Raw genomic sequence first — 16,853 nt, 5'->3', positions numbered from 1 at the left:
ACACACACACACACACACACACACACACACACACACACACACACACACACACACACACACACACACACACACACACACACACACACACACACACACACACACACACACACACACACACACACACACACACACACACACACACACACACACACACACACACACACACACACACACACACACACACACACACACACACACACACACACACACACACACACACACACACACACACACACACACACACACACACACACACACACACACACACACACACACACACACACACACACACACACACACACACACACACACACACACACACACACACACACACACACACACACACACACACACACACACACACACACACACACACACACACACACACACACAGACACACACACAGACTCACACACACACACACAGACACACAGACACACATACACACAGACACATGCCCACGGCTGCTAAAGGTGTCACATGCACCTCCCCGACAGCAAAAAGCGATCTGCCTTATTTTAACATACGCAGCACTGTCAGGTTAAAAGCATTTGCTCCGAGCTCGCACTCAAGTTATCACACACGTGACACCGGATCCCTTCAGGAGAGCCAGCATCCACAAAGGGACACATGCCCACGGCTGCTAAAGGTGTCACATGCACCTCCCCGACAGCAAAAAGCGATCTGCCTTATTTTAACATACGCAGCACTGTCAGGTTAAAAGCATTTGCTCCGAGCTCGCACTCAAGTTATCACACACGTGACACCGGATCCCTTCAGGAGAGCCAGCATCCACAAAGGCATGCTTTGTGCAGGCCGGTGACATGGGACACACACCACACCGGGAGTTCTAAGTTTCCATTTTGATCACATTGCTCAAACATGAGAATGAGTCACCCACCGTACTGAAACCGTGACCTTTGTATTTACACCGAAAAAGGAATGATAAGCTTAGGACAGGGAAAGAAAACTAGAGGGAAGGGAAAAAAACCCAAAAAAAAAACATAAAACACCCAAACCCAGGCATATCTTTGCTCTTTGAAACACAGTCAGCTGATGTTATTCACATGCAAGCCAAAGAAGTTGTGGCTGTGATTTGGTTTATTCAGTGTATCTGCATGAACTCCAAGGGAATCATGTCAACAGCTCTGCAGTCCCTGCAGCATGCATATTCTGGTCACAGTAAAGCAGGGCAAAGCTTTTTGTGTCCATTCATCCAGTAAAGGAACCATGTGAGACATTTCACTTAGAAATAGAGTCCATCTTTAATTTAGAGCAATCCTGCCCCTCAGCCATCCTCAGCAACACACAGTTATCCTGCAAGGGAAAACAATGCTGGCAGGGAAGAGTTGTTACTGCAAAGTAACCAAAAACATGAAAATCCAAAAAGAAACAAGTCTTATAAGACTTTTAAAAATCATTAATTGGACATAATTCTTCAATGTGTTTTTCCATCTCCTCCTAATTAAGAACAAAAGAATACTCAACTGATTTCTAGTATTTTTCATCAACAAACCACCAGCTGTAGCACTTTCTACAGAGCAGACAGAAGTGTAGTGCAGTGGACCCAAATGGGACCTGTCAAAGAACATGACTTTGAAGAGAACAGACCCAAAGGATATCAATATTTAAATACAGCAGGCCAGCCTGACTGAGAAAACCCAAGCATTTAAGTGGATTTATTATTTATGCCTCTGTCATATTTGGAGCATCCCTTCAGACAAAGGGAATAAAATCCTGGCAAGGATTATTTTGTGTAAGTGTAAGACAATGAACTGGACAGGTTTCTAATGTATCCCTGAAGTGTGGCTCATCCAGCAGACAGGTTGGATCTATGGGGTGTGGATGAAAAGAACAGGGGTTGCAGGAAACATTTATGAGTAGCCTGCTGAGACAATCATTAGAGCTACTTGCATCCATCTCATTCTCCAATACATTCGAAGTGTGTTCTCAGAAGTAAATTTGGCCGTGCATCAATGGGCAGCTGCATTTTTAAGTGGAAACCTCTGTTAAATTAAAATTTTCTGTGTTATAGCATGAGCTCTAGCATCTGTTGTCTAGCTCATTTATGACCAGCTAAGCTTGCAAAAAACCCAACAAGAAACTGAAATGATGCAAAAGGCAAATGTCCACTGGGGAAACTGTTTTGTATTTCCCACAGGGAGCAAGAACTTTTGTGCTTGAGTGGTGCCTACAACACTAAAAGGGAGATAAGTGAATGTTAGAGCAGAACAAAACCAGAGAGAATAAAGAAAGTAAGCTGCTTCCTAAGGATATGCAATTGAGAACTGCAATGGCAGGCCTGCATGCTAAAAAAACACCTTCTAGATAATCATTTGAGGTGCTTCAAATGATTGAGACTTTGTATAAAGAGCCTTCCATTATAATACAGTGATGATCAATAGGAACAGCCTATTGATGCAGTGGTTTCTGCATTTGAAATGGTTTGTCCTCATGTGCTGCTTATGGCAAATTTCAGTTCATTTTGTGTTCACTGATTTTATTTGAGAGAGATATACACAGGCCTGATTTCGTCTGATGGAAACCCTGGATGAGTTGCCAGCTGCTTCCTCCCGTGCAGGACAGAGGAGACTGAGGTCTCATGGGATAACACCTGGTACTGGACATAACTGGGATAATACCTGGACACCAGGAATGACAAAGCCTCCAGGATGCTGCTGGCCACGCTGCCATTTCCAGCAGCAGCAAGTTGCTATCTTCTCCCCACATCTCTACAGGGCAGTGGGAAGAGGGAACACATCTTTCAGCCCCTGCTCCTCACACCAGCTCCAGCCCTTGCCTCTCATCCTCCCCTTCTTACAGGTGGGAAATTTGAAGGCCCATTCCCAGGCATGAGATTAAGTTTATTACCTATAACCAGACAAAGGCACAACAGTAGGGAACTTGGTGAGAGGTTTTTCTATCATTTTAGAAACCATCTAAGGAAATAGCTCTATTAGAAAAAAAAGCAAGAGCTTCCAAGTTTTTGAGGGAAAATAGAAAAGGTGGAAGAGGAGGAGGGATTACACTCTACGTAAAAGAGTGATTTGAGACATGGGCAAGAGGACAGATCAGCTGGGTGTCTTTGGGTCAAAATCAGAGGAGTCACCATCGAGGAAGTGCTTGTGGTAGGTGTCTGCCATGGAATCTGTTTCCTGATGTGGAAACAGATAAAAACTTCTTCAAACAATTGAAGACTGGCACTGGCAGCCTCGGCTGAACTGGTAACATTATCCTAAGGAATGTGAAGAAGGTGAGTAGCAGAGTAAAGCCCCAGACCTTCAAAAGAGCAGAGTTCATCCTGCTCAGGGAGCTGTCAGGAGGTATCCCTGAAGTCTGCCTTGAAAGCCAAAGGGGTTCAGGAGCATTGGGAGACTTTCAGACAGCATTCTCCATGCACAAGAGCAGTCCACCCACCTAAGCAGGCACAGCAAGAAACCAGCCTGGTTAAACAGTGAGATACTGAAAGAGCTCAGATACAAAAAAAAGGAACATGAAAGTGATGGAAAAAGGAACAGGCTTCCAAAGCAGAATATAGAAATATCACTCAGGCACGCAGAGATGAAGAGGGAAAGGTTAAAGTCCAGCCCTAGCCTGAGCTGGCAAAAGATGCCAAGAATAGCAAGAAAATATTAACATCCTGTATTGTGTGTTAGCAGGCAGGACAAGGAAAAGGTAGGTCCACTGTTGAGTGGGGCTGGCCAGTTAATTATAAATGACAGAGGGAGAACTGAAGATTTTTTTTATGCCTTCTTTGCCTAGTTCTTCATGAGGAAGGTGATGCTTCCAAGTCTCTATGGAATCAATGAGGAAGCAAATAACAAACTGCTGACAGCGGGAAAAAGCTGAGTTAGCTAACGTATGTGTTGGCTTCTCCCAGTTGCCTTCTTCTTCTTCATGCCCAGAAACAGCTTCTAGGAGAGCCCACTCTGTAATTTTTCAAGGTACTCAAGTGAGGTTGACTCATCTGTAATTTCCCAAGTCTCTTTCTTTTTTCTGTTTTTGTAGATGGGTGTAATATTTGCCCTTTTCCAGTCAGCTGTGACTTCCCCCAAACTCCATGACCTGTCAAAGATGTTGCAGTGTGCCTCTGCAATGATGTTGGCAAGCCCTCCCAGAAGCTTTGGATGCATTCTGCCAAGTCCCATTGACTTGTGTATGTCCCACTCATACAGGTGGTCTCAAACACTCCTGAGCTCCTTTACTCTCTTTGGAAACCTTTCCAACAGTTTCCTGTGAAGCTGAAATAGGAGCAATTTCATGTATGGCCATCTGCATATATTGTATAGAAATGTGGGACCACCAATAGAAACATGATGGAACAGAGTTGTCAACTTTGATGCAAGTAAAAACCAGTGCAACACCCCAGGATCGACCAAGTGGTGAGGCAGGCTAAGAAATGAACCAGAAGAGCTGTGGTAATCCTCAGCCAAAACAAAGAAACCATAAACCAACTAGCCAGAAGAAGAAGAAATAAAAAAGCAGCGTTAAAACACATCCGACTGGACACTCTGGCATCGTCACCTACCGCAACAGGGTTCTTTAATGTTATGCGGTCATTGCCTTGTTCAAAAGCCAGAGAGAATTGTAATAAAGCATTTTTCCACAAAGTTCATGCTTCTGAATGCTCACATTTTACAACACAACAGATGTGACAAGTCAGCTGGAGGGCCTGAAGGCAAGACTGCAGCAACGCTTGCAGAGACAACACAATCACCTTGGAGGCCACAACCAACTTGGATGCTTGGCAGAAGGAAAAACCAAGCAACCACACTATCAAAGTGACAGCAATGGGAAACAGGGGTATATGTTGGGGTCTGCCAAGGTGCTGCAGAAGTGAATTCTTCAGTCATGGTAGATTATTTTTACAGGGGCACTGCTGCCTAATGTGCATGTAGGTATCTGATAAAATGAGAGTGCTATTAAATACCTGATAAGCACAAAGACATCTTTCATCAGGGTTCTGTTTTATGATAGACACAGGGGTGTAATTGTCAGATACCATCAACCTGATAAAAAGGAGGAAACCTGAATGGACAAGTAGAAATGACATTTTAGTGGCGCTACTCCCAGGTATGCTATAAGCTTGCAGAGTCACTTCCAGTCTCTGTGTGAACATGTAGCAAAGTACATAGGTTAACAGCCATTACTGTCTACACTGGTCTTCAATGCCATATTGTGTTCCGTGGGAATAAGAAGGCCTGCTCCAGTGTACTTGTTTTCCCATGGCTATATGCAGAATTACTCCTGTCCTGCTAACTCTGAAAGTGGCTGACTTTCTAGAACACCTAGTATATTCACCAAGGATAATTCATGCGACTCCTCAAACTAAAAGACTTGTAAAAATGCATGCTGTGCAGGAGGAAACTTCAGGAATTAGTTGGAATCAGTGCCTAGTTCTCAGCAGTAAAGCATTACCACACCAGGTCTATGAGAGCACCTATCAGGCTGAGTGCAGGTGCAGAATTAGCACTGCAGAACACATTGTGGAAGGCAAGCACTTGTTAAAACAATTCAACATACAGAAAATGTTACAAAAGCCTAACTAGGAATGCTCACATTTTGCTCTTTTTTCTTTTTCTTTAAACAGGCAGAGGCATATAATAATGTATTTCATTTCCCCCTTTATTCAAATAAAATCTTCACCTTTTCTCAAATAGACATTTCAGATTTTTATTTTCATTAATTATGTGTATTACAATAGCAGCCAGAAGCCTCCAAATTAGTGCCCAATGCACAGGTCCCTGTTGTACAAACAGATGCCAAAAACCACTCCCAGCTCCAAGCTGATGACAAATGAAATCATGAAGAAAAAGAAGTCCCTTTGGGATCCTGGTCTGAGGAGCCAGGCAGAGACCCAGGGAACATGCAGCATGCTAATGGCTGTGATATTGTTTTTTCACTTTGGAATAGACTCTGGAGGAAGAAAAAGAACTGGGTCTGTTGCTGCATCATGTTTCCCATATGGGAATAATTTCTTCATGCTTGCTGATGATCCTAGTTAAAATCCTTGTTCAGTAAGAACCTGAAATTCAACAAGTGAAAAATGTGTCCTCATTGAGGACACACAATAAATTCCCATTATCTCCCTTCAAACCAGGATTTTGAGCCTGCTCTCTGGTGGCCTTTTACAAACCAAGGGAAGAAAGAAGCTGCAGAAGGAGAAAAAGACAGACCTGGGTAATTTATGCAGAGATGAGGGCAAGAATTCATCCTGCCTGCCCTGTAAATGGGGCTGGTTGGATGTTTTCCAGCAGGACTGATGTCTTGCAGAATGCTTTCCAGAAAAAAACCACCGAAAAAATTAAGATGAAGTGGGAAAATATCTCTACCACCTTTCCTGAAGGTGATGGTGGTTCTGCTTCCTTGTCCCTATTGTACCAGTGCCAAGGGGATACAGAACTACTCCAGAAGAGACTAGAAAGAGATTGGAAAAGATCCAGCAGGAAAGACAAAAGAATCCCACAGACAAGAGAGCCTCAGTTACACACCTTCAGAGAGGCAGAGGTAGCTTGGGCCATCACTGAATGGGACACTCTACCTGCCCGTCTGAGTCTAGGCCAGAGTGATCTAGTTTTTTGAAGGCCATAGAGGTGGAATTGAGACTGGCTGTTCATTTGCCCTTTTTGCCAGTCACCCAAGAGAGAGTCTTGCACATTTGTACTGAACTTTACATCCCAGATATATAAACAATGCAGAATTATTCTCCTGAAAGGTGAAGTTGGCTAAGCCCATCCTTTTGTTTTATGCATGAGAAGCCCTTTGTGACACAGTGATCACCTTGTCAGCTTTACAGGTACTCTTTCCCCACAGAGCAGTACTACTGCAAACAGCAGCTATGCAGTGAACCCCTCAACCTTAAAACATTCCTGGGAAGAAGCCCTTCCAACCAGAGACCTTTTCCAACAGGGAAGCTACACTAGGTAAGAGATCCCTTTGCTGTCTGGCAGGAAACAGAGCACTTGCCCTCCTGAAGGCTGCAGATAGATGCCTGCAGCACTCACACCTGCAGGAGAAAGTCAGAAAATTATCCCTTGTCAGGAAATCATTAAAAATGTTATCTTTTTCTTTGGGAGTTCCTTGAGACTTTGCTCCCTTCATCTTTCTCTCCACAGTGGCTGCTGGAGAAGGCTGCAGGATATTGGACGTGAACCAAAGCCAGCTGAGTAGCCAAGATTCCCTTCTAAATTCCCTTCTAAATTCCCTTCTACTATTATTCTTTAATGCCAAACCTTTGGTCCCATTGCTCATAAGCTACACTCTGACTTCAGCTCACACAGGCCAACTTCTGGAAATAGCTTCATGCTACCTAAGTAAATCTTTGCCTATTAATGAAAATAGCAAAGGGAATAACAAAATTGTTTGGGCAGATAAAAGAATGAGTGTTTGACCAAATTCTCTATCTTTGGGTAATCCTTCCCTCTCCTGTAACTACTGGAAATACCCACAGCTGGTTGTCACAGACCCTTTTTCCTTTATCTCTTTCTGCTAGCAGCTCTTTGTCTTAAACTATAGTGATGTTATTCCTGCAGCAGTGTACCAGACACACATCACTCTCATCTCCACAGGTTTGAACTCCTCTGGAGAGGTGCAATAAGGCAGAGGTGAATCAGGGTCACTATAAATGCTCTTTGCCCGAGATTAATCTGATATGCTTTTAAGGCATATCAGCTGTATTTTGCATGTTATCATCTGCTTGTGGCAGCATTACACACACTTATTTATACCCACAAGTCAATAAGGGGCAGCCCAGGACCTTGGCTCTGGTGCTGATTTGGGACTGGAATGTCTGCTTCCCTGCGGAAAGATGGGAAAGGATGATGCCACCTGCCACATCACCACAGGGAGGCAAAGGCTTCAGCAGCACCATGGCTTCTTTCTACCTCCAAGACCCAGCAAAATGGGTACAGCTTAGTTGCAAAAAAGAAACCCCGAGGCAGAGCTCAGGGGCCCCCATGAGTCCAGTCCTTGGCCACACCGTCCCCTCTCCAGGAGCATCCTGCCCACCTGGCCAGCAGTGCTCTCCTCCTCACAGAGTCCCCAGGTCGATGGATCTCAGCTCCCTTTTGCCACTTGCCAGGGAGAGGTGGCAGGGAATGGGGGACAAGCAGGGAGCCCATCTCCCTGTAGGGGAGAGGAGAAAGCCCTGCTGCTGCTTCTGCAACAGGGGCAGCGTGCCCAGCTTCACGCATGTGCCCATTGTCATCAGCCACCTCCACCCAGAGCACCACCACCGCCACCGACATGTGCCATGAGGGTCCTTCCAGCTGTAAAATTTCCTCGGAGACACCAGGGGCAGCAACAGTCTCCCAGTCTGTCGTGACACCCAGGATTTTGGCAGCACGGCAGCAGCCCCACACCCCGTCGGGGGCTGTGTGCCGGTGCCCTGGCCCGCAGCAAGGACACCGTGTCCCCTCAGTTCAACACCTTCTCCGAGAAGTGTCCCAGCTTCCCTTCCTCCTGCACGGGCTGGGAGGCTTGTCCACCGCAGGACGGGCCCCACTCCTGGGCCAGGGCTCCACCAGGCCACCGTGGCCCCCCGCTCCCCGGGGCTGGGCGGGCGCCCTGCAGCTCCGCACACTTCTCCTTGTAGTGCTGGGCATTGCCGGCGAACGTCTCGCAGCGGCTGAGGTTCTCCTCCTGCACCGGGCTGCCCACGTTCTCCTCGCTCAGCCCCGAGGAGACCGTTGTCCCCTCCTGAGAGTTTTGGCTAAGGTAGACAACAATGATGTCTCCCTTGAAATTCATTACTTGTCCACTTGAAATAAAGGTGGAGTTACTGTTTCCAGTCACATTTCCTAAGGAAGGACGGGGAAGAAAAGAAGACACACATGATTAATATTTTCCCTCACAAGATGGACACTTAGTGCAGTGAACTTAATCTGCTGTGGTGGCTTTGTTCTTGTTCCATTATTTTTTCCCCCGTGACATGAGGATGCTGTTATAATCAATGCCTTCCACTGGACCTTTTCATTATTTCCATTTTCGTCTTCTCAGGACAAAGTCTGTCATACGCAAGGACCCTGTCTGGAAGGGTTGGAAACATTTTCCCTCTGAGCTGTGATCTGGGAAGCCAGAGAGAGGATAACGATCTCATGTCCCCTGTGCTGCCTGATGCACAAAGCAGTGTCCAACCTGCCTCTGCCTGCGGTTTGTGAGGAAATTGTGATGCTAGTTATTTCTGATTATGAGATTTATTTTTTCCTAGAGTCCCAGAAATCACACTGTTTACCAAAGAAGCAATAAACCCCCAATCGGTCCTACCACTTGGGTTAGGTGGCAGGCTTACTGAATAAATACTGAAAGACTTAACAGCAGATCACACAGTCACACAGTGTCCAAAAAACAGACAATTATATAGTCCAGATCCTCCATGAAGCTACACTCTGGCACTCATCTAGCCTCTGCAGGGATTTAGCTGGATGGAGACTGATGCCATTGAAGAGACAGAGTCTACATTATAGCAACTTAACAGAGTTATGGTTTCAGTCAGTCTGCCTGAGGTTAGAGATTTTTCAATATAAATGCAATCCTTCTGCTATTCAAGGACTGGGCTGCTGACCTAAGTGACAGCAGGACCAGGCTCTGGGAATTAATAAACTTTCCTCAGAGCAGAAAGAAAATAACTGAGAACAAACTTCCAACATCAAACTAACAAGCTTGCTAAAGTTTGAAAATTAAATAAACTGAAGAAACCAACAAAATTTTCCTAGCCTCTCAACACCCTTACTAAGAAATGTTTTTCCTGCCGTGCTTCAATTCATCATTACTTGCAGACTGATCCAACTCCTGTTAGATATTTTATGCTTTCTTCATGATATTCCTCAACAACTGAGACATTCCCATTTTCTCTGCAGATAAACACAGCCCGACCCAGAGAAATGCTGTTTTTCCATTGGCCACGGGTGATGTTTGCACACCAGCACTGGGCACTGGTCTCCAGCTGTGTGGAGTCAGGAGACCCCCCTTAAGCAATCTTATTTATTTCACCTAAACCACTGCATTGCTAGCTCTTTGCTTTCTTCCCAAGTGCTGTTGATTAACATGAGATGTCCATAAGGGTTTTCTCTGTGGGAGTTTTTCCCTGCTGGTTCTTTCCCCTGTGTTTGATTCAGTGTGGCTGTTTGCCATGAATAAAAGTCTTGGGCATAACGGCAGTACAAAAATAACTGTTTGTCTTTAAACAGATTGCCTGTCACTTGCAAAAGGTGCTGTGAATAAAGTTACCAGTGCTCAGCACGAGATCAAAAATTTAGAAATATATGTGGCAGTGGGAAGGGAAAAAAAAGGCAGATTAACACATTCGTAATGTTTAGCTGAATGTGGCTGGCAGACCTTCTGTGCTTTCTGAAGACACCATGCTGAAACAAAAGGATATTTAAGGCCTGAAAGCACAGAAAATGGACACAAGAGCTTCCTACACTGTGCAAGAAAAGTGCTTCCAACCTGAAAATTATAAGGGACACATTCAGAGTGAAGGCATTGTTCTCTGCAGTGTTTCAGCCTTTTGATCTCTTTAGACTATCTGATATTAATAACAAAGACAGACTAATTTTTGTGGTAATTGTCCACTAAGAACTGGAACAAGGCAGGCAAATAATTTTCTCTGAGACATTTAATGGCCTCTAGGTGGTGAGAACTGTTTGTCACTGCCAAACCAGGCTGGTTTGGGATCTGGAAGTGAAAGGCTTTGCAAAACCAGTCCCAATTATGAGTCAGCTAAGTTTTCCTGCACTCGTGTTATGCTGTAGCCCTGCACAGCATTTGAGGTGGGCCTGAACTGATCCTTCATGTTCTGACTGCCTCCAGGCTTGTGAGAAGGACTTGTGAGCAGCTTTGAAGAACTGCTTGAAGGCTTACCTCCATCTCCAGTGGTGAGCCCTGGAAGGGGCACCTGTCCAGAGGTCCACTTTGGTCCTCTAGGATTGTTTCACAGGAGGGACAGAGTTTACCAGTTCTGTTGTCATTTTGAGTGTTAGTGAACCAAGACCAAAACTTCATGGAACTTACCATGCTCTTTTTCTTTCCATTTTTCACCTACACTTTTTTGTACCATTCTGTTTTAGCATAACTGTGTGCAAAGCCTGGTGGCTCCAGTTGCTTTGAAAAGCTTTACAGAAAGTTATTTCACATGCACATTTATTCCATCTGGGCATTTCACAAGGCCTAGCAAAATGACAGATGCTGATGCACCCACACATGCAGCCCTGGCATGCCTGGGCTGCTTCAGTGAGGAACCTGTGGCTAAGCCCTGTCCCGGTCCTCATGCAAGCAGGCACTGCCAGGGGGGCATGGCCATTCTGTGGGCAGAAAAATTACTCTGCCAACAAGCCAGGTTACCCACAGATCAACTAACCCACACTCTGATACTGCCCACAGCTCTGTCAGTATCTTCCTGTAGTCATGCATAAAAAACTGGCAGATTAGGAACACAGTATCTGTGCTCAGGTTTCACCAGATGGCACTATAGCATGTACATATCCAAAGGCACAGACACAATTAAAATCCTGTATAAAGAGTTGTGCAGCAGATCTAAGATGGCACTTGCTAGCACAGCACTTATATCCAAGCTCTCCCATTTGCTCTATTGTTCTTTAATATTTTCTCTTTCTCTTTGTGTCATATTTAGAAAGAAAACAGTACTTCCCATTTGCTCTATTGTTCTTTAATATTTTCTCTTTCTCTCATATTTAGAAAGAAAACAGTACCGCAGTACCAAATATAACCTGGCTTTCAGTTGTACCTCAAGGGTCCAACAATAAGAAAAAAGATAATCTGTGTTCTCTTTACTCCTGTTGCATTTTGTATAGACCAGACAGTAAAACTGCATCAAGATTTCAGGAAACTGAAGCAGCAGAAAGTTTCTGCTCTTCAGAAGATGAATGCTACACACTTTCAGATTCTCATATGGAATGCATGTTCAGAGAGGAAGGGCCTTCAAGTGTGTTGTTTTGGGGCTTTGGCAGACTGACAAGAATGTCTCTGTAAGAAATTTTAAGGAACAACATGGTTTTAAAGAGAGGCAACAGCTTACAACTGCTGTGGGTATTACAGTAATACTTGGATGTCCCACTCAACACTAAGGTCTCATTATGCTTGGCAGTGCACTGATATAAATAAAAATAGACCATCTAACTTTATGAGATTATAATCTAAAATGACTAATAACACATTACAGGCAGATTGCAGACTTTTGTACCGAAAAAAGTCTGGGGAAGGAAGGTTTCATCCAGAGAAGGCACATAACTTCCCTTCTGTTGGTTTTGCTTCAGTGCTTTTTTTCCTTTTCATTTGACCATTACTCAATTAATAAATTGGTAGACAATTAGTAAAGTAATCAGTGTTTTAGAATTGTTTAGGGAACAAAGCATATGTGTATGGAGAAACAGTGTCTGTATGAAACCATTTCATGTGAATGCTTATATCCCAGCAAATAAAAACAAAGAGCCATAAGCAGAAAACTGTAGATAATCTCTTAGACCCAACCATGGCCACCAGCTTACAGCTCCAGCTGGAGTTTCACTGAGCACTGTATAAATGTAACTGGACTAAAATATAATGGCAAAAATATGTGTGCACATTGGTGAATTAAAAGTATCTGCCTGAGCATTATGCATCCTTCCTTAGCTCAACCTCTAGGTCCCTACATTGTGTTCTGCTAACATAACTGCCTGGCCTCTGCAGTGACAGCCAGAAGGTGGGTTCTGCAGTGCCGGTTAAATCAGGGTGGGACAATGGTCCCCTGCTGGGCTCATTCTTCTTGTAGAATTCAATACAAGCCAATTGGCCTTACAATTTCAGATATTTTTTCAGACTAGCTTCAGGGCAATTAAGTGAAAAAGAATAATTTTCTTCTCCTAAATCAGATCCTCTGAATACTACTGATCTAGCAAAGAGAACAATCCTATACAACTGTGTATGGGTGAAGCCTAATGGGCTTACCAGATGCTGGAGGGAGGTCTGAAGTGCTTCTGTGTGTCCCTGAAGTGCTTCCGTTTGTGTTCTGGTACTTCACGTTGGTACTATCTGAAGGTGCATCTTCCATACCAAGATCGTTTGCTAGAGTGCTCTGACCAGCAGAGACAAAATTAAAACCACAGGTGCACTGGGCACAAGAACCAGTTTCTGGGGAGGTGGAGGTACTGTCAGCCGCAGCACGACAGGGTTTGTAACACTTTTGGGGAGATTCTCTGTACAAAATGCCACACCTCACACAGATCTTCTCTGAGTCACAGTTTGTTGCAAAATGATCTGTGTCTTTGTTGCCTGTTACCTTCAGGCAACTGTGGGCATTTTGGCAAGATTTCTGTAGAAGCTGGTCCGTGGCAATGTGTGTCCCATCTGTGCTGGAAGGAGGGTGAAAGCCTTGAGAGACTGATACATCCTCTGTGCTCCCAATACCTGGAAAGAACTGGTTCAAGCTGTCATTCTCCCCTGCCTCCATTGGTTCTGAAAATGATGACACGGCTTTGCTGGCAGTCTGACTTAGTAAAGACAAATAATCAGTGTTATTGAGATCCTTATCCATGTACTCATCTTCCGTGGGAACTGGTGGGAATTGGTAATCATCAGTCTCGGTTACCACAGAAAACTCTCCTGCCTCACAAGGCTCTGTGCTGGGGCTCTCATTCCTGCAAGGAGTGTGACCAGAAGTGCAGCACGATTTTCCAGGGACAGGAGAGCCCGAGGGGACCAGGAGACACGTGCCTTCAGCAGTCTGGGGGACAGAAGCATTTGTGATGTTCACAGTAACAAGGGCATCTCTGGGGGGTTCCTGAAAGAAATTGAAAGTAAAAACGTCTTTAACAAATGGATCAACATGGAGTTATTTTTTAGACAAAGAAGGAAAAGGCAGATCACGGTCCTCCCTCTGTGTGGAGCTGCTGAGGTTGAGCAGTGCTGCTATATTTGAGTCTTGATGTGCAATTGTACTGTGAAACTGTGCCTGGTGATGCTGGGCTCAGCAGGTGTTGAGAACGGAATCTGGTGGCCTGGGGAGCAATAACATTCAGTCTTGTGAGACAACTATTCCTAGCTTTTTCTTCAAGGCCACTCAAGAAGAGTTAATAAACCTAGAAGAGTTGCTGAATTCTGCTGTTCCTTATGGACCATTAGTAAGACCCACAAAACTGCTTATTAGGTTTCGGAAACACTCCCTTGTGTCTGAAGGGCTATTGATCTGTGACGGCCTTACTGGGGGCTGAATTTTTAATATCAGCAATGACTGAAGAAAGATCCTGGGTTGATTCAGAAGTTCTGAGACAAGGTAGAAGAAAACACAAGCAAGGCTGTATTAACCTGAAAGGCTAGGACAAAAAAATGCAAAGGCCCATGACATCCTGTTGTCACAGTAACTGACAAAGTAAAGCTACATTTTTGGCAGCGGCTCAAAAAAAAGGATTGGGAAACACTTCATGGGTTTTCTTCAGCTTGTACAAGTTGTGCTTTAAAGACGGGTGTTTGGGAGCTGATACCTTTAATTTCTAGCATCTGTTCAGATCTTCCAGGATAGAAAAGAGAGTGTAAGCGCTGCCAGCCACTAATTGCTGTTGATTCACTCCTCTGTCCCAGAGGACCTAAGCAGCTGCCAAGACAGGAGGCTGCATGAAGACTTATGAGACAAAAGAGGAACTGCCTGCTCAGAAAGGTGGGTTTTTTTGGTATGTTTGGTTTTTCTTTTAAGCAATGAAATCGGAGTCTTTCAACGGCTAAGCTCATCACAGCTCCTAGAAGGGGTGGTGGGACACTGGGGACACCTCAGTCCACTTCCACTGTGTTAAGCAGGCTGTGCACATGAATTTGAAGCAGTGCTACCATCTGTTTCAAGCATGGAGCTGGTGTTCTTCCAGAGCAAAAGCTCTTACTTATTTCGTGTAGGAATGCACAAGCAGGATTTCTTCCTCCCTAGAATTAAGGAGCCAAACAGTTTCTTTAGCTGATGGCTCTGTGTTTAATCCCTTGCATGCCTGGCATTTTTGGCATGACCCAAATCCAAGTTTCTTCCCTGTGAGTACTCTGGTATGTAACAAGGGGCAAACTCAGCTGAAGCTTTTCCTGCACTTAGGATTTAGAAAGGCTCTCTCCTAAGCAGTCTCAGGTGCTCAGCAACCAGTGGGTTCATGATTAACTTTCTCATCATAATTATTAAATAATCACGAGACCTTTATCTCTGTTAAAAGTGGCTGAAACCAGAGAGCAGGTTCGGAAGCTATTTGTGAATGGTGATTTCACACACCTCACATTTACAGAAAACCAGACTGAAAAAGCCAAAGTTGTGAGCAATTTTTGAGGAACTCGAAATTTGTTTTCTAGCCAAAGATTACCCTGGAATCTGCTTCAGAAGGGATGTCAGGAATGCCATGAGGAAAACACAAAAACAAGAGAAAATGCTACCATCTTTGACTTTACCTTTGTTCCTTTTATTTGGCTGCACACTTCATTAGCCCAGTTCTGTAGATCTGCTGTAGGGAAAACAAAAGAGTAGCTGTAACATATAGCAGGCACTTAAGTTGACCACAGACCTAAACACCCACAGTCATTCACAACCCACAATATCATATTAAATAAAACCAGCAAGCCTGTTTTTACTGCCTGCTCAAGTGTCCCAGCACTGGTATAGCTGAGGATTCATTGTAACTGGAACAGAGATATATTTCTGTGGAACAAATGTTTCCAAACTCCCAAAATAGACCACGGTCAAACTGTGTTCCACATCAAATGGGGTTTCTTTCCTGGTCATATGTCACACCAAGCTATGACTGGCCCAACAACGACCTGCTCACAGCAGAAATGGTCTATTTCAAGAGAAGTCACATGGATGGCCCAAAGGCCCTTCCCAGACAGGAGTGAGAAGCCTGGAGAAAAGAGGGTAAGCCACTGAAACCACACGATGGCAGCCTCAAATATAGCATACTCTACTTAATCAGAGTATGCTTAATGGGGAAATTCATTCCAATTTCTTTGGAGTATCTCCCAAGAAAAAGCTTTAAGTCCAACATGCTTTAGGGCAACAACTGAAGCAATGAGCAATTCTTGGTTTCTTTTTATAAATTCAGGAGACTTTGCAGGGCTCAAGTCCCGTGTACATTTGAAGTTTAAGATGGTTTTGCATGGCTGAAGATAGATGAGCTGTGCAGCCACTGCCAGTTCCCAGCAATGACTCTGTTGCTCTGATGTTGATTTACCACTAGTACCCACAATAAGCAGGAAGGGCTTCTTCCTGAGCCTGGAATTCTCCCAGGCCGGGTGAGCAGGATTCCCCATGCAAAGGCCATGAGGGGCAAATGTTGCTCTGTCACTGCAGAGCAGTAGGGCAATAAAAAAGTCAAAGAAATTGCATTCCCTCCCTAACCTGCTCTGCATCACAAGTATTTGGTTTGTGAGAAGAGTCACCATTTCCTCCAGCCCATCCCAGAAATTCCAGATTTAGCACAACCCATGTTTAGTGTGGCAGAGGCAGCCTATTTCTAAAACATGGGCTGAAATACACTTTACAAGAAGTGAGTTCTGTCTTCCTTTCCACTGCTCCCAAACTCTTCATAAATTGCTAGCACTTGGAAAAGGAAATGATGGAAAAAGCTTCCCATGTTTAGGGGGAAAAAATTAAGAACCAACAGAACAATACCTCTGTATGTCCTTCACTAAGAGACCCAGGGCTTAACACAGAGTAGAGGAATACAAAGGTATTTCTATTATATTAATAATAAACTCAGTATCCCACTGTTATCCAGTATGCCTTTGGCTAGAATTTTTCTATTTTTATACTTTAACTATTCATACTATTGCCTTCTAGTATTTCTTCAATACCTTATCAGAACTTCTGTCTTCACCTAAAAACATCATCTCCATCATAT

At 44.3% G+C, this 16,853-nt stretch overlaps 1 protein-coding gene across 2 annotated transcripts in view; it reads right to left on the bottom strand.

The window, feature by feature from the left end:
- Window positions 1-987: 987 nt before the first annotated feature.
- The window catches only part of TNFRSF11A (TNF receptor superfamily member 11a), a 32,794-nt gene continuing 16,928 nt past the window's right edge, over window positions 988-16,853 (bottom strand). Inside the window, exons 8-10 of one of the 2 annotated variants that reach the window (XM_041475947.1) lie at window positions 15,409-15,461; window positions 12,943-13,774; window positions 988-8,798 (exon numbers count right to left, since the gene is read on the bottom strand). In XM_041475947.1, coding sequence (XP_041331881.1) covers window positions 8,416-8,798; window positions 12,943-13,774; window positions 15,409-15,461 — 1,268 coding nt within the window. In that variant the 3' untranslated portion in view covers window positions 988-8,415. The remainder of the gene's footprint in view (window positions 8,799-12,942; window positions 13,775-15,408; window positions 15,462-16,853) is intronic. The other variant, XM_041475948.1, reaches the window with a different exon arrangement.

This window comes from Pyrgilauda ruficollis, unplaced genomic scaffold, assembly GCF_017590135.1.
Source record: "Pyrgilauda ruficollis isolate IOZ18807 unplaced genomic scaffold, ASM1759013v1 scaffold37, whole genome shotgun sequence".
Lineage (NCBI taxonomy): Eukaryota > Metazoa > Chordata > Aves > Passeriformes > Passeridae > Pyrgilauda > Pyrgilauda ruficollis.
This window is presented reverse-complemented; position numbering and strand designations above follow the sequence as displayed.